Source organism: Ptychodera flava, chromosome 8, assembly GCF_041260155.1.
Source record: "Ptychodera flava strain L36383 chromosome 8, AS_Pfla_20210202, whole genome shotgun sequence".
NCBI classification, from domain to species: domain Eukaryota; kingdom Metazoa; phylum Hemichordata; class Enteropneusta; family Ptychoderidae; genus Ptychodera; species Ptychodera flava.
This window is the reverse complement of record NC_091935.1, coordinates 324,590-343,592: the sequence shown is the minus strand read 5'-3', so window position 1 is coordinate 343,592 and position 19,003 is coordinate 324,590. Positions and strand designations below refer to the sequence as shown.

Here is a 19,003-nt window from a genome sequence, read left to right as displayed (position 1 = left end):
TATATTGAACTAACAACAAACTCTGTATTATCTCCATCCTCCCCTTTGTGTAACATTACATCCACCACACATGCTCTCACATCACGATAACTTCCAACATAACCCTAAACTCCTGCGTACAAAAGCAATTATTCTGTACAGAATGTGCTTACAACACGGATACTGTAAATCTGTGTTTCAGGAATGGATATTTTGAATTCTTTACAACGTTCAGATGGCAAACGAGGAACCTGGAAAACATCTGGACACAACAGGTAAAAGTTCATGAAAGGAAAAGGACACCTTAGTCACCTTTTACATATCACCTTTATCCAATAATTATTTTAAAACCATTTTAGTAAGTAAAAAAGCATGAGTATTGTGAGTCACGTCAAACAAAAAAGGAAATCAAGAATTATTGAAATAACTCTGCTCTCATTTTAACATAGACAAACACACACACAAAATGCTTAGGGATTATTGTGGCTTTGCAGATACTCTGTTTAAGATTGACTTCTGTGAAAAAAGGGAATCAGTCGGCTTATAAAAATTAGATTACTTCCGAGCAATATCCTTACAATGACGGTGTTGTAATTTTGAATTACACTGCACCGCAGATTTAAGTGTGCATTGTTAATTCTAGGCACATGTAATACTGTTCTTATTTCAGTCTTGATTGTGTAACGTGAGTATCAAACAAGGTATTTTATAAAATGCTGAATGACTGTTAGTGAAGACTAAACAGACATGAGCCCAACAGTTATAATAGTAAAGATGGTTTGTATGGCAAATAGATAATTCTCCCCGACAAACTCTCATAAACTCCTTTTACAAAAAAATTGTTGACTGATGGTCATAAACTTTAGAATCCTCTTCTCCTATTTCAGCAAAAATGAGGAAGACATGTACAGGTTGATAATCACAAGTTATGAAGAAAGACAGAAGGAACTAATGCTGGAAAACCAGGATCTCAGAGAATCACTACGCAACATGGAAAAAGAACTTGTGGATCTCCTTAATCAACAGTCTCCGGTCAAAACCAACAGATCAACGGTGAGTTAATTAATTGTGGCTGTGTCTTTTTCATAATATTACTGCACTGTGATCAGAAACCTGGTTAAAACTATCTGAATGAAAGACATAAAGGTTTGACTGTTGATAATCATTAGGTCAGACAGAATTAGAGTGTATCATGGATCCAGGAGTCAATATGATTTATTTTGTTGGATCAGAGAAATATATTCCTGATCTGTTGATGGTAACAATCATAATTTGGAGTGATCATTGTTAGTCCCCATGGACACCGTCCGGGGGACTTATAGGTTTGGTCATGTCCGTGCGTGCGTGCGTCCGTGCATGCGTGCGTCCGTCCGTTCACACAGATATCTCAAAGACACCTGGAGCGATTTGATTCAAACTTGGTACAAGGATTATCATTTATGCCATACATATGCACGTCGATTTGTTTTACGATCCGATTCAAAATGGCCGTCTGGCAGCCATTTTTTTTCCTGTATTTGATGTCAGTGCTTATGTTCACGCAAATTTCTCAGTGATTCTAAGAGCGATTCCATTCAAACTTGGTACATAGATTACTCTATATGTTATACATATGCACGTTAATTTTTATTCTGATCTGGTCTAAAATGGCTGCGTGGCGGCCATTTTGTTTTACTATATTGTACGACTGTACGTTCGTTCATGTAAATTTCTCAGAGATGCCGGGCACGATTGCATTGAAAGTTGATACCTATATTAATCCTTATCACATATATATGCAGGCCGATTTTTGTAATGATTCGGTCATAAATGGCTGTGTGACAGCCGTTTTCTTTCCTGTATTTGATATCCATCCACAGGGTCCCCAGGTATGATCCACAGGGGTTCCAGGATGAAATTAATACTAATGCTGTGTCTATGCATAGGGGCTCATGAATGCAGATATCTGAGATATTCCTGTGCCAATTCTTTTTAAACTTGGTACAAGGATACTACACTATGGCATACATATGCAGGTCTATTTATATTGGTGTGGCATGCATAATTAGTTCTAATTTGCATAATTCAAGATTAGAGCGCTGTTTCTGGTACAACTGTACCAAATTTGATGAAACTTTGTGCAGATGGTTTTAGTCCCCACAGACGCCATCCGGGGGGGACTTATAGGTCATGTCCGTGCGTCCGTCCGTTCACGCAGACATCTCAGAGATGCCTGGAGCAATTTCATTCAAACTTGTCACAAGGATTACTTCATATGTCATACAGATGCATGTCGATTTGTTTGTGGTACGATCCAATATGGCTGTTGTGTGGCCATTTTATTACGATTTTTTCATGTATAGAGCCATTACTCAGGCATGTTTCAACTGATTTTATTCAAAGTTGGTACAAGGACATATACCGATGACATAGATATGCACATTAATTTGTTTTGTGATGCAATCCAATATGGCTGCTAGGCGGCCATTTTATCACGCTTTTTTCATGTACGGAGCCATAACGCAGGCATATTTCAACCGATTTTATTCAAAGTTGGTACAAGGACATTGACCTATGTCATACATATGCACATTGATTTGTTTTGTGATACGATCCAATATGGCCGCCATGTGGCCATTTTATTACGATTTTTTCATGTCCTGAACCACAGCTCAGACATGTATCAAGCGAATTTTTTCAAAAGTATTTTTATCAGAGACCTAATGAAGAGGGCTCTATCCTCTCTGATGATGTGTAATCAAAGTACCCGTTAACAAATGGGGACTGTGTCATCAACGATGACTTGTTTCAATAATATTTTTAACAAGGACTCAGTACAGTGGTCATTTAGGTTAGAATGGTCCGACTAACAAACAATGCAACACTAAAGTTCATAAAAGAATACTCCAAGCAGAGTTCTGTATTTCATGCAAGGATGAGCAAATAAGCTCTGTAAACAATACATACAATAATGTTTTGTTTATCGCCACTTCATGAAAAGATGGTCCTGGAAACGTCATGAAAAGTTGATTTTCTTATCAAGTTGTTCCAGCTATAAAAAGGAAATAACATTCCATGTTGATATGTGAATCAAACTATTAGTAGATATCCAAGTCACTTGTTTGAATGAGAACCAGTGAGATTAGCAAGCAGAATATGTGTAAATTTCAATCCTCTTGCTTTTTTAATAATCTCACATAGTTCATGACTGTCTCAGATAATTTATTTTCACCATTTTCGATAGTTATTCCTGAAAAAGTGTAATTAAATGTTTTGATGTGCATGTTAATTAGCAAGTTTGCATATTTTATCCATTCAGTCTTCAGGAGAGGAATCGGAAGATGAAAGCCAGTCAGTTTCTTCATCCATAGAAGAGTTATCTACTGGTCATTATCAGATGCCTTATGAGATGGTTAGAGAAGGAATTGAAAACAGTATGAGACAAAAATGGAGAAAACTCAAAGAACGCATTAAAAAAATTGAAAATGAAAAAGGTTAGTGGCAAAGAGCTCCGTGTTTTTATGATCAAGTGTATTTAAATTGAAGTGTAATTGTCAAAACTGAAATATTTGTCCAAATTAATTGAAAGACTGTTTCATTTTCAAGTACATTTTTCCAGTTTATTATGATCCAAACGGAGACATGCAGTAATGGTTATTTCTCTCTATGTTCAGAGACAAGCACCCAGATAACAAGTCGTACACAGACTGTTGAGGTGCTAGTGGAAGAAAGGTCAGAATTACAGAAGAAAGTTGAAGTGTACAGAAAAATTATTGAACAGCAAGAACAACTACTTACTCAGGTATGACAACTCTTCAGTCTGATACCTATCAGTGTACAGTGAAATTTGTACTCATAGATACATTTATTCAAGGTTGTTGTTATGGTAATGTCAGTGTTCCACAAGATACAATTCTACAATATGATTAGAATGCATCAGTAATGTACAATTACTGTGAAATAATGACTGCTATGTTTATTGTTTGATCACAGTACCAAAACAACTCTGTAAGTGACAAAGAGGACCAGACACTGGCTTTCCTCAAAGATGCTCATTTACTGGAAGAAAAAGAAAGCTTTTCTCAGGACAAGAGATTGTTTTATCAGCAAAAGGCAGCCTTTGAAGAGGAACGAAGAAAATTTACTGAAGCTGCAATAAGACTAGGACATGAGGTAATGCTCAATTATCAATAAAATAACACTGTCGGGAAGGTTTTTAGTCCCCGCGGACGAAGTCCGGCGGGGACTTATAGATTGGGTCCCGTCTGTGCGTCCGTCCGTCCGTCCGTCCGTCCGTCTGTCCGTCATCAACAGTTTCTCAGACACTGCTGAACAAATTTCGTTCAAACTTGGCACAAAGGCATAGCACTATGACCTACAGATGCACGTCGATTTATTTTGTGATACGATCGAATTTGGCTGCGAGGCGGCCATTTTGTTGCGATTTTTCATGTCTTTGGACCATAACTCAGACATTGTTGTGCAGATTCTGTTCAACTTGGCACAAAGGCATAACACTATCGCTTTCATATCCATGTCAAATAATTTCGCGATACAATCCAATATGGGCGCGAGGCGGCCATTTTGTTGCGATTTTTCATGTCTTTGGACATAACTCAGACATCCTTTAACAGATTCTGTTCAAACTTGGCACAAAGGCATAACACTATGGCCTACATGTGCATGTCAAATTATATTGCAATACGATCCAATATGGCTGCAAGGCGGCCATTTTGTTTGCGATTTTTCATGTCTTTGGACCATAACTCAGACATCCTTGAACAGATTCTGTTCAAATTTGGCACAAAGGCATAACACTATAGCCTACATGTGCATGTCAAGTTATTTTGCGATATGATCCAATTTGGCCGCAAGCCGGCCATTTTGTTTGCAATTTTTCATGTCTTTGAACCGTAACTCAAACATCCTTGAACCGATTTGTTCAAACTTTGCACAAAGGCAAAGCACGTACTATGGCATGCATATGCATGTATCAATTAACCTTGCGATACGATCCAATGTGGCAGCAGAACTGCCCATTTTGTTGTAATTTTGCATGTCTTTGAAGCGTAATTCAAAGGTCATTACACCCATTTTGTCCAAACTTGGCACAAGATCAAGCACTATGGCATACATGTCAATGTACTTCGTGACATATATGTTCCAATATGGCTGCCAGATTGTCATTTTTTTCCAATATTGCTGCCCGATGGTCATTTTTGGATTTTTTCATGTCTTTGAGGCTTAATCATATGCAAATATTCCATAACCAATGTTGTTGAGACTTGGTACAAAGATAAAGTACTGTGGCATACATATGCATGTCTACTAATTTTGTGCTATGATCCATATGGTCAATATAGACAGCCATTTGATTTCAATTTTGGTGTGATTTTTTTATGTCCTTGAAACATAAACATAGGTCACTGTCCCTCGATGGACTGATTTGTTCAAACATGATACGAAGATAAAATACTATAGCTGCATTCTTGTGCACATTAATTTGTTTCATTATATGATCCGAAATGGCTGATGGCTGATTACAACAACATACCCGATCCCATACCATTTCGAAAATTCCACCAAACCATGTGTATAGTATGTGCCGTCATGACACTAGAGGCAGTGAGGGCATCGTTATGTGTGATGTAATCAAAAGTTCCTTCAGTGGTCATTACCGGCAGAGATGAGTCATTTATTGAACGTTCCTCAGATTACTTTATTATGCAAGTCACAGGCCTGATGCACCCGTTGCATCAATGTCATTCCACAGCGACCTAGACCACAGCTACCGAGACACAAAAGATTATAACAAAATGGATAAGCGGGGACTGTGTCATCAACGATGACGGGAAGGTTGTGAAAAATTGGCAGGGCTTTATTTGATGAAATTTGAATGATGAAATGAATAATTGATTCACATATTGCTTGTGAAAGGATCAGTTGAACTCAATATTGGGCTCAGCAGTCATATGGATAAAGGAGAGATCCACAGGACGAACACTGATAAAACAGTTTAGCAAACAACATAAAAAATTCATCATTTTAGCTGGATGGAAATATTTCAGTAGATACACTGTAATATTCTCATTTTTGTTCTCCATTGCAGAGGAAAAAGTTTGAAGAAGAAAAGGCCACATTTCTTCAACAACAATTCCTTCAAATGACAACACAGCTTCATCAAGTCTCACCAACTCTCAGACCAGCTAAGTCAATCTCCACGGCTAAAAGTAAGATATTCTGTCATCAAATTACATATTCCATGAATAAGTCTGAAACACTAGTTGACAAGTTCTTTCAGGGAGTCAGTAATTGATTGTGAAATTTTTTTTTCTCAGAAAAATTTGAAAAGCGTCTGAAAAGTAGGTTATTTCAGCAAAGAAGAGCTTTAATATGGAATTACTTTGAAAACTACCATAAACTAACAACCAGTACATCCTCAAATTTTGAAGTAGCCTTTAGACTAGAAATATTCCAAATCCTTCATCACAGGCTGTTCTATTGACACCCCACCTCCCCATCCTTAACTGTCAATGTCATGGTAAAAGAAGGCTATTAAAAGAACACTAGATTATTGTAGAATGTCCCATATATGCTGATCAAGGACAACATGGCTTTATTTTCTGAACTCTTTTTTTTGAAGGGATTCTATCATTAACTCAGCAATTAACTTCTAACATATAAAGTAGCACATTTTATACTCACATAGTTACCCATAGCTGAGTGACAACCTTACCCCTTTGCACAATGTATAACACCACATCATTACATGTGTAATCCATAGTGTAGTGTGTATTTAAATGTCAGGAGATACTGATTTTCATTCTTCCAGACCAGCAACCTGAAGTCTTTCAAAACTACCCAAGAAACCTTTTCTGTCATGGCATAGTTCAATTTCTTTCAATTGGTTTTTTCATTTGAATGAGCTATTATTTTCAAATTGAAAATATCAAAATGTGAGTTTTCATGGCAGAATAAGTGATACAGCCCTATTCTGCCAAACTGAGTAAGGTTTTTCTTTAAAAAGATGTTATTTTTGAAATTGAAAGTAGAAAGAGTTGAAATATTTATTTTGTATTGCTATGAATAATGTACCTTGATAATGTACCTTGATGGACGATGCAATCCTAGACACCCATCTGTTTCATTGTATGACATTATGTTACATTATTCGATCAACATGTTTTTTACACGTCAAACCAATTGTTTTATTTTCTTATCCTGTCAATTCATGTAACACATTTCTCACCACTGTGTTTTTCACTTTCCATTCTACAAGGCTGTGAGTGGTGATGATGATGTTGTTGTTGTTTATTATTAACAATATACTGGGAGGGTATGTATGTCTCGGCAAATCACCAACGCTCACTGTCTCACACTGTCTCTCTCATTGCCGACACCATACCATGGTAACACTTGTCTCTAATTGCACACACTAGACCATGGCAAGCATGGCATTATAGTCTTGGCATGCAGTAACAATGCATAACATGAATGCAGCTATCAATTTAATTACAGCTGTGAAATACAACACACATCATGAATGTCACTGTGCCAGGCTCTTGCAGTGAGACTGGGTCTCAACATTTCCGGACTTTTTATGTAGGAATATGAATGCAATATTCCATGAAAACACTTTCTGACTATGAAATCCATGCATCAGTGAAAGTGTTTCCAACAAATTTAGGTATATGTAGACTGAAAGCCTATCTATTCAGTGTTCTGTAGGAGACATCATATTAAAAGAATTGTTAAAAAGAAAATGTTTTACTGATTTAGAAAGTCAGAGACAAATGACATCAATTGAAGAAAAAATAGTCAATAAAGTAAAATCATGATATATTTTTGAAAGTGGCAAGAGATCTCTCTGTGATTTGTTTGACAAAATTCAAATTTTCATAAAATTGTCTTCTGCAAGACTTTGGCTGTATTATGCAAATTGAAATACCCTGCAAATAAAATAGTGAATTATAAGTTATAAAAATTACTGTTTGTTCAAGTAAATCTTGCTTCAGTTACACCAACAAGATCAAAAAGCGGTTTGTTTTCATAAAGTTCAAAAGTGATACATTTCAAAATACCATATTCCATTCAGTTCTCGTGTTGTAATTATCATTCATACTTGTTTCAGTCAATAAAAAAATTTCCGTGTGATCGTACTCAGTATAAAAACTGCATAGGGTGGAGGGAGTTTTGAAATGTCTTTTTCATGAATCACAAAGCATTGTGTGGTTTCTTGGTTCAGTCCTTGGTGACTGTGCATTACATTGTGTATGGGGTTAAAGGGTTGTGTTTGTGTTGGAATTCTAAGATCACCTTCCAAGGACATAAACTCTTTTTGTCATCACTCAACTGGATCATACTCCATTAAAGAGGTATTGAGCTGTAACTGATGGTGAAATCTTTTAAACTATGCTCACACTCATCTCAGACTACTTCCTTTCAGGTATCAGGATGAAAAATATTTATTATTGTACATCAGCCAGTGAGAACAATCAAATGTTGTATGTAATTAAATTGCTGCATAGAATGTCTGTTCTGTAATGTTACTAGTCATTCCAATGCAGTGATTTCCTATGGAACTTTTATTCTATAATGTTAGCAATTACAAGGTGCTAAGCAGTGTTTTCCCATGCAACGTCCATTCTGTTATGCTAGCCATTTCAAATGCCCTATGCAGTGAATTCCTGTGAAACTTAGGTATTCCAAGGTGCCTTATGCAGTGCCTTGTCATGGAATTTCCATTATGTTAGCCATTAGAGGTGCCCTATGCAGTGATTTTCCATGGAATTTTCATTCTATTACGTTAGCTAATCCGAGGTGCCCAATGCATTGCCTTGTCATGGAACTTCCATTCTATTATATTAGCAATTTCAACGCAACACATAAGGTGAAATGTGTGCACAGTGAAATGTCAATGTGATGCAGTGACTGAGATTGCACAGTATTTGTTCATGTACATGTGTTCTTAGTGACAGCTCAGAACACTGCATTGAATACAATTTAGAGCTAATCTCTTCCCTCTCCCCATTATCAAAAGTTGTAAGGGTTGATGTTGAACAGCACAATATATCAATTTCACTTCAAGTTACTGAATAGCACTGGATCATAATAGGAAAATTTACTTGTTCTAATTTGTCCATTTCAGTTCAATAACACAATGCTCAGTGGTCAGTGTTAAAATGAAATAAAACTTCCTGACCTAAAAGACCCAGTTTTTCCCAATTAGGGTAGAATGTGCCTCTTGGAATCTCAATTTTTACAAGCTTTTCTGGTCCACCACTAGTAATGGCTCATTTTAAAGATCTTGGAGTAAGAAAAATTGAGAAAGAATGTCACAACTATGGCATACTATCCACAATAGAGAGTATTGAGATAATCTTGTAGGGGCAAAGTTTTGACATTGCTCAATGCAAGGTGTGGCTGAGTTCACACTGAAAGATGAATTATGTATAAAGATACGCCTTTCAACTGTGAGTGAAATCAGCCCACCAAAGTCTCCACTGTATTTGCTTCTAGACTGGTGTCTATGGCTAAAAGTGAATGGTGTCTTATATCCATCTTATTTTCTATAGTGGGTGGGGTGGGTGGGTTGTACCATTCCTCAGGGAAGTGTGATGGGTGGGGTGGGTGGGTTGTACCATTCCTCAGGGAAGTGTGATGGGTGGGGTGGGTGGGTTGTACCATTCCTCAGGGAAGTGTGATGGGTGGGGTGGGTGGGTTGTACCATTCCTCAGGGAAGTGTGATGACAAAGGTTGAAAGAGAAAGATGAAGGGTCATCTATACCTCCGTTGTACTCTTCTCAAGTCATCAGTAAAAATACAGCATGTAGGTGTAGATTAACTGTGTGGCTTTCATTTTATCATAAATTGTATAGTAATGGCATCCAGGCATCTCTCATTGTTTGGTGTTTTCTAATCGGTAACTGCAAGGGATAAATTAGAAACTGTGGCTTCAAAATGTGTATTATTGCCAGCATGATGGGTAATGTCATCAAATCAATAAAATGTAAACAATTGATGCTGTTTCATTTTTGAAGAATAATGATGAAAAAATAACACCAGTACAAAACAGAATTATGACAAGTGTCCCAGTTCAATTGCACCCTTGTAGATAGAGTATCTAGTTTGCATACTGGTAATCTTACCAGCCTCTAGAGGGCGGTAGTCAAGCACATTTCTGACTTGCTAGTTTCCACTGCTCTTTACAATTACATGATTTTAGACCAATCATTATTAAACTGTCATGTTTATTTGAACCTTTCAACACTTGCTTACTGTCAAATAGCTTACTGTATGTGAAGTTGTGTATTTGAAAGCCAAACACCTAGAACAACTATCAGAGTTTTCTATGTAGATCAAAATCAGTTTAGACTTGGTGGCTGTATTTTTCTGTAGTTTGTGATTTCAGTCAAAGATAACCTTATGTCATTGTGCTGACAAGAGATTGGTATCTGTGTGTAATAACAATAAAATGCATCAAAAAATGTGTTTACAGTACAGTTTCATCAAAGTTATTGACATCTATGTAACCTCACTTGATGTAGGGCTGATGAACTACAATATCTTAACGCTCTCTTTATTTACTTACAAAGATGACAGCAAAGTTTATCATTTAAAAACTGTTTGACAATATATTTTTGAAAATTGCTTTTCCACCGTCACAATTTACAATCAAGCAAATATTTCTACAATTATTCAGTGATGTTTTATTAACTCTCAGACTGATACAATTGCATCATTTACAAGAAGTAATAAATTGGACAGCATTTTATAAAAGAGATTGCACAAAAAGATGTAGCGTCTGTATAAATTGTGTGTCGTTGATTTAGAAGTGCTGTTCACTACAATGTTAGCTTTGAATAATATCATGAAATAATATAAAGTAATTAAATGAAACAGCAACAATTGGAAAGTTGACTGCAGGTCACCTAGTCATTTTCTTTGAAGCAGACATGAACAAACCTTCATCTCATTGTTACAGGTCCAACAGGGCGCACTCTGCCGGCTACTCCGGCTGCTATTTCTACAGTGCTGACACCGAGTGTGAATGCCGGCACAATGATGATGACACCACAGCCAGGTACATCTGCAGCCATCAAGACACCAAACACTATTGAACTTTTCCGTGCTATGCAGTTAGTAGCAGACGATGGACAGTACTTGAATGAGTAAGTTATGTCAACATGTCTGCCTTCATTGCAAGTCATTTCCATCATTTTGTTTAGAATTTATCAAACTTCTTTTGAATGTGTGAACACATCAGGAGAGTGATGTATTAAGATTACAGAGTGTAGCTACACAATAGCGTTTATAATAGTTTGTGCTGTAGCCAGCTTCCTGTTATGCAAGCACCAAGCCTATACCGTAAAATTTCCAATAATCATGATATCACATTGTTTCTCTTCCTTCATTCAAACATCTGAGAACCATCCAAGCAACAGTACTCTTAACACCATGTCATTATATATGATTGTCTATGTATTTATTTATATCTTTATGTATTCGGACCCATTTACAGGTTCCTCAAAAATCCCTTAAGGGAACTTTAAAGAAAACAGTACACAAAGTTGAACATACCAACAACAAAGCAAAAGCAACAAAACAAAGAAAAAATATCAGCACAACTAAAATTGAGTGTAGAATGCACACAGAAAAATAAAGCAAACAAATCAATAAGAACAGCCATCACTTATTTGTCAGTTTTCAAGAACATTGGAAAAATGCCATCCTATGGTGTGATGCCGTCTGTTTTCATAAACATAATCCTATGGTGTGTAAAACTTTGATCCATTGATGAGCCAACAATATCGCTATCATATTTTTGTTTAGTACTGCTCATCTCAAAATGAAAGAAAAACAAAATGTTTTAACACGATGTGATTGGTGAATTAGTCCCCACGGACACCGTCCGGGGGACTTATAGGTTTGGTCATGTCCGTGCGTGCGTGCGTCCGTGCGTGCGTGCGTCCGTCCGTCCGTTCACGCAGATATCTCAGAGACGCCTGGAGCGATTTCATTCAAACTTAGTACGAGGATTATCACCTATGCCATACATATGCACATCGATTTGTTTTACGATCTGATTCAATATGGCCGTCTGGCAGCCATTTTGTTTCCTGTATTTGATGTCAGTGCGTATGTTCACTCAAATTTCTCAGTGATGTTAGGAGCAATTCCATTCAAACTTGGTACATAGATCACTCTATATGTTACACATATGCACATTGATTTTTGTTTTTATCTGGTCTAAAATGGCTACGTGGCGGCCATTTTGTTTCCTATATTTTACGACTGTGCAGGCGTTCACGTAAATTTCTCAGCGATGCCGTGTGGGATGCATTAAAAGTTGATACCTATATTAATCTCTATCACATATATATGCACGCCGATTTTTGTAATGATTCGATCATAAATGGCTGTGTGACGGCCATTTTCTTTCCTGTCTTTGATATCCATCCACAGGGTCCCCAGGTATGATCCACAGGGTCCCCAGGATGAAATTAATATTAATGCTGTGTCCATGCACAGGGGCTTATGAATGCAGATATCTGAGATATTCCTGTGCCAATTCTTTTTAGTCCCCAGTGACACCGTCCGGGGGGACTTACAGGTTTGGTCATGTCCGTGCGTGTGTGCGTCCGTGCGTCCGTCCGTCCGTCCGTTCACGCAGATATCTCAGAAACGCCTGGAGCGATTTTGTTCAAAATTAATACAAGGATAGTACCCTACCTCATACAGATGCACGTCAATTTGTTTCACGATGCGATCAAATTTGGCCGCGTTAGAGGACTTTTTAGTTTACGCCTCCATAGACTCCCATGTATAAGGCTGTTCTCCATAGACTCCGATGTACCGGTATAAGATAAGGCCAAGAAAAATAAAATTTAGTTTCTCATCGTATTCATATTGCAAAAAGGATGCAGTGACACAGTTTTTAGTCCCAACAGATAAAGTTCAGGGGGCTTATAGAGTGGGTCATGTCTGTCCGTGAGCCCATCCGTTCACGCAGATATCTCAGACACTTTGACAAAATGTCACTTGACCTTGGTGACCTTTGACCTCAAATATATATATTTGTCCATAACTCAGTAACCACAAGTGCTAAACTTTCATATATAGTATGATGGGACACCTTATGACGCCACATATTGTACCTCATTAATTATGTGCATATCTAATTTTGAGCGAGCCAATAGAGCTAGAGGTCTGATTTTTGGTATATAGGGATAACTGTGCAATACAATTTTTTTGACAAAATGTCACATGACCTCAATGACCTTTGACCTCAAATATACATATTTGTCCATAACTCAGTAACCACAAGTGCTACACTCTTCATATTTGGTATGATGGGACACCTTATGATGCCACATATTGTACCTCATTAATTATGTGCATATCTAATTTTGAGCGAGCCAATAGAGCTAGAGGTCTGATTTTTGGTATATAGGGATAACTTAGCGATACAATTTTTTTGAGAAAATGTCACGTGACCTCAATGACCTTTGACCTCAAATATACATATTTGTCCATAACTCAGTAACCACAAGTGCTACACCCTTCATATTTGGTATGATGGGACACCTTATGACGCCACATATTGTACCTCATTAATTATGCACATATCTAACTTTGAGCGAGCCAATAGAGCTAGATGTCTGATTTTTGGTATATAGGGATAATTATAGGATAGAAATTTTTTGACAAAATTTCATTAGACCTCGATAACCTTTTACCTAAAATACATGTTTATGTCAATAAATAAGTAACCACAAGTGCTATGTCCTTTATATTTAGTAGGATGGGAGACCTTATGACAACACATGGTTTACCTCATTAATTATGCACATATATAATTCTTGGCAAGCCAATAGAGCTAGAGGTCTCGATTTTTGCATATAGGGATTAATTAGCAATACAATTTTTAGCTACTATAGACTATAGTCTATAGAAGCTATTGGGATGGGTATCCGTCCGGCGTCAGTCTGTATGTATGTATGTATGTATGTATGTATGTATGTATGTCCGTTTGTGAGGCGTCCGTCCACTCAAATATCTTGAGAACCGCAGTACTTACTGATTTGATATTTGTTGTGTAGATGAAAAATACGATTTTGAGAAACTATTTTTTTTAATTTTTGATATTGTTGAAAATAGGCAAATTAATGCCAAAAAAGGTGTTTTGGTAAAAAATCTTCTTCTTCATAACCGCTGGTCAGACAGCTTTGTTATTTGGTATACAGGTCCCTAGGGGTAACCCAACTTAGACTTGTTCAAATTGTGATGAATATGCAAATCTGTATTTTTAAGGAATTTTTTTGTCATTTTTGGTCAAAATTTGACTTACATTGTATGTAATTCTTGTACTGTATAAACCCTAGCAATTCACCCAGAAAAAAATAATTAATATGATTTTAAATAATTGAATTAATTAGGAAATCATCAAAGCCAAAATAATTTTAGTGTAGAATTATCAGAAAGTTCAACTTTTTTTGACAGTTCATAGTGAAATGCTTACCATCTTGGAGGATTAAAACATGTAAAGGCAACTTTCCTGAATCCCAACTTTGACATATTCTGAACCGTCATTTATTGTGCCCTGTATGTTATCTAAAAGAAATTGCTCAAAATAGTCAATAGAGATAGAGATAGAGATAGAGAAAGTTCTAATTTCCATTTATGGTTGACTTGGTAAGGATAAAATAAAATTACTTTTTGAGGAAAAAAATAGAGTGGTCAATTAAAAGAGTGGTCAAAGTGATAGGGTTTTATGGTAAAGCTGGGCTGTATAAAGTTCCTCATGTGCTATTTATAGCAATTATGCAATCTGTGTAAACAGTGCAATGAAAGTGTAACATGATTCCTTATAATGCTTTTGATGACCTTGAACTTCTTAAGTTTCAAACCTTTGTCTCTTCAGTGTGCTTTCTCTGAGTATGTACAGTCTCAACTTATTAAACAGAACTCACAATGTTAATCAAAGATATCCACCTTCTTCATCAATACATGTGTCACAAAAGGTTATTCTCTACATAACTCAACAGAGCTCTGTCAACTGTTGAGTTGCTTGTTCTTTCAAAACCGCTGGTCAGACAGCTTTAATATTTAGTTTACTTGTCCGTAGGATGACCTTAGTGAGATAATTTCATACAGTAAGGAAATACTTAATTTTGTATCCATGTCTATAGTAGCTTCAGGGACTTTGCCCTATGTTTTTTTCGATATGTCACATGACCTTGATGACCTTGACCTTGATTATACTTATATATGCATAACTCAGTAACCACAAGTTCTTTATGCTTCAATTTTCATAGGCAATAGACCAATACAGCTGGAGGTCTGATCTTTTTTCCTGATTTAGAACCATAACTTAGACATGCCTCTTGTTTCAAATTGGGAACAATGATATAGACCTATGTGTCCATAGATCTGAACGCCACTCTCCAGTGATACTTCTAATGACCACATTTCCCTGCCCCATCAAGACTAATACTCCTATTACAAGTGGGGACTATGTCATTGTCAATGACTTGTTGATTTCTAATTTGAATGGCTTTATCTTGAACTAGATCCATCAACAGTACATCATCCAAAGGTGTTTATTCACTGCATGGTGTTAACTGGATGGCAAGGGACAGTGGTAGTGAAGTGTCTAGTCACAAATCAAGTTCATCTTGTGAAGATCTTTCACAAAACAGCAGTCTTGTGAAACCTGGCACTCATGGCTCCAAATCTGCAAGCCAGAGATCAAGCTTTGAAAATCTACTGTCGGTCAGTCAACGTTCCAGCATAGAAAACCTTCATCGATCTAGTAGTGACCGTTCCAGTACAGAAGATTCACTGAGTGTGGAGGGAAAACGTAGCATTAAAAGCAGCAGCAGTCGGAGTAGTATCAGTAGAACCAGCACAGAAAACAGTAAGAAGTCTGGCAAAAGAACTCAAGTTCACAAGAAAAATGTGAAGAATGCAGTTGCAAGGCGTAACAGCGGTGGTATTGCTGGAAAATAAAGTATTTTGAGTTGGATTTGAACTGAACTGCATATGTAAATAGTGACAGATTGTCATCAGCATACTCCAAACAAACATTTTTTGGGAAACAATTCAAAGCACTGCCATTCTAGAAGAGTATATTAAAACAAACCACAACACTGAATCAGAGAGTGTTGTATAATAATATTAAAAAGGAAAAACCTTGTAAAGTAATGATGATCTTGTGTAATATTTACAGCGTAGTTGTATGTGTGTGTTTCAAAAAGGCCAGCAGGGTACAGATAAGCCAATCATACTTTTGCTGTTTATTGTTTTCCATGTAATTTTCTAAACTAAGATTACCCCAGCTATGTTAACCGTCATGCCGCCAGTCACTTTTAGAGCTTGACATAGACTATTTATTGTCTTCCAGAGAAAAGAATACGGAGGACAAACAATGCTAGACAAAGATATGAAATTCCTCAGAAAACCATCTTGAAGAATTAAATCAAATTGCATAATAAGTTTTCTAAAACAATTTCAACAGAAACAGAAGACATTGATACATGCCTACATGCCTTATCTATTAAACATCAAGCACAAACATAGCACTCTAAAAGTCCATCAAGGTCATTGAATGAGTTCTATAGTAATTTATTGAGAAAGGGGATACTTTGATGTTAGTGTGAACAACTACGTAAATGCTACCTTGATGCGTCATAAAAGCTTTGATGCCTACTTCAAAACCTTGTGTTTCTTCTACATGATGTATCTATTGACTTTGTCAAAGATCAAATATAAGATAATGTACAAATTAGGAAATCTATCCCTGAGCTTCCATAAATATTAAATTAAAATTGAAAATTACAATATTTATCCCCTTGTTGCTTATCTTGCATCATTCATCTCTAAATTTATTTTGAAGACAAGTTAATGTCTTTGTATTCATTGTATAATGAGATTTTGTGACCACTAACAATATGAAAAAGAATTTCTTTTTTGTGTACTTTATTAATTGTTTTGTTCAGTGTCTTTTTTTTGGTTCACTTTAATCTATGCACCTTGATCAATTTCATTAGTTGCACTCAAGGACAGTGAATACTATGTACAGTGTAGTGACTTTTTGTGAAAAACTTCTAAGGTGTAGTATTTAGACAAAGTTATATTTGAACAATTTTGCATTTTCTGCAAAAATTAGGGAATCAAACAGGCTATTTAAAATTGCAAAATTAAATGAGAGGTAGAGATTTATTTATTTGAATTAGTTGTATTTTTGCATCTTACTGTGGCAAGCACAGTGAGAGAAGACCTTAGAGATAGCTATATCTATAATGTATGTTATTTTCAATCAAAGATACTGTACTGTTTTGAAAGAGGACAAAAAATATCATGAATTGATGCTGTATTGTGTCAATGTATTTGTAAATCAGAATATGTTCTGTTAGATGTGATGTCTGCCTTTTTTCCATGTCAAACTTGAGTCCTTTTTGCTGTTGCCTTTTTTCATCAAAATGTTAAATTAATTCATGTAAATTAATTCATGTTATTATCTAAAGCTTAAGGTTTGATTGCATTCCATTTCAAAGTTTGTATTCTTGCTATGCATCTAAATGCATTTACAGATTTACTTTCTTCCTTTTTTTTGGTCTTTTTGCCAATAACCTGCATTTGCCTAAGACTTTGGCATGTGACCAGTTGAGATGTCTGTGGTGTGAGTGTTAACAAATGGACACACTATTTGGTTGAAGCGTTTCTACTTCCTTTACTGTGGGTCTTTTTGACATACAGAGCTGCTCTATGTCTTCAAGATTCTTTCTATGCCATGTTCAGAACTTTCTACTTTGTGGAAGTCTGGTGGAAATGTTGAAGACAAATTTGGAAAGTGACAAATTTTATCAGCTAAAATGCATCCATGATCCTGTGTGTTGAAATAGTTGGTGGCATATCCAGCCTGCTTGTTGTCATGATGAAGAATTTGATGTCAGATCAAATCAACATGTACACTGAATTTCAATACTCTACAGTAAAAATATGTACACTAACTTGCACACATATTGTGCTGAGCTATGTTTAAAAGGGAAAACAGTCTGTTGGTGTTTCACTTTGTCAAGATGTCAACAGTTTTTCAGTGAACAGAAACAGGTGCCTTTGTGTTAGATAACTTATCAGTTCCAAAACCATCTGGCCTCACAACTTTCTGTAGCTACCCAGTGTATCTTCATACCAAGGAATTTTCAATTTTTACAGAATCAGTTTAGGGTATTGTTTAGTGAGAGTCTCATACTGGAAAAATGCTTCTCTTGCTTTTCACAATTCAGAGAAGTATTCTTGACAAGATCATTTAATAGAAATCATGATGTGTATTCAGAAATTCATATTAGAAACATTGGTGATGTGAAGTGTTTTATGCCCAGCATGTGAGGATTTTGTATGATGTCACCATTCATAGAGTTTAATAGATTAATACACATTAATTTTTTGAATTTATTGAATACCTTAACTGCCAGTTTCTTTTTTTTTCATTTTAATTCATTGAGCAAGATCTATGTTTATGGCGAGATCAAGTGTAGATAACATCACATGACATTCACCGAAGTCTCAGCTGGTCAAATTCAAATCAAATCGCAAATTGATTTACATTTTGTGTACGTTGATAATTTTGATGCTAAGTTCTGTGAATATTGAATTTAAAAAAGCAATAAAAGAAGTAATTTTTTCTTGAAAGCTAATTTATGTATACCTTGTCTTCTATGACGTACTTGGAAAAGATTGTTGTGCACCATATTTATCAAGAATTTCAGACTTACTGAACCAAATATCAAAGTCACTTTGTTTACTGGTAAAAAGTTAGCCTTTCCCAAATTTCCTCAAATATGTTGGTTATTTTAATGTTTTTTCCCCTCCATGGCTTTGAACCCTTGTGGCACGTATATCTGGGATAACCTGTTTTGAGTCCTTAAAACAGCTTTTGTAAAGGTTCAAATTTAGGTGACTTCATCCGTAGTCAGTTTTACTTTTCCATGATAAAAGCTGAATTCAAACAACTCTTCACTCTCAAGAAACAAAATAACTG

At 36.1% G+C, this 19,003-nt stretch overlaps 1 protein-coding gene across 2 annotated transcripts in view; it reads left to right on the top strand.

Moving 5' to 3' along the window:
• The window catches only part of LOC139138125 (afadin- and alpha-actinin-binding protein A-like), a 45,539-nt gene extending 26,880 nt beyond the window's left edge, over window positions 1-18,659 (top strand). For both annotated transcript variants that reach the window (XM_070706352.1, XM_070706353.1), the window contains 8 exons: window positions 182-254; window positions 867-1,032; window positions 3,278-3,452; window positions 3,633-3,760; window positions 3,952-4,131; window positions 6,068-6,188; window positions 10,943-11,129; window positions 15,531-18,659. In XM_070706352.1, coding sequence (XP_070562453.1) covers window positions 182-254; window positions 867-1,032; window positions 3,278-3,452; window positions 3,633-3,760; window positions 3,952-4,131; window positions 6,068-6,188; window positions 10,943-11,129; window positions 15,531-15,969 — 1,469 coding nt within the window. In that variant the 3' untranslated portion in view covers window positions 15,970-18,659. The remainder of the gene's footprint in view (window positions 1-181; window positions 255-866; window positions 1,033-3,277; window positions 3,453-3,632; window positions 3,761-3,951; window positions 4,132-6,067; window positions 6,189-10,942; window positions 11,130-15,530) is intronic.
• Window positions 18,660-19,003: the final 344 nt, after the last annotated feature.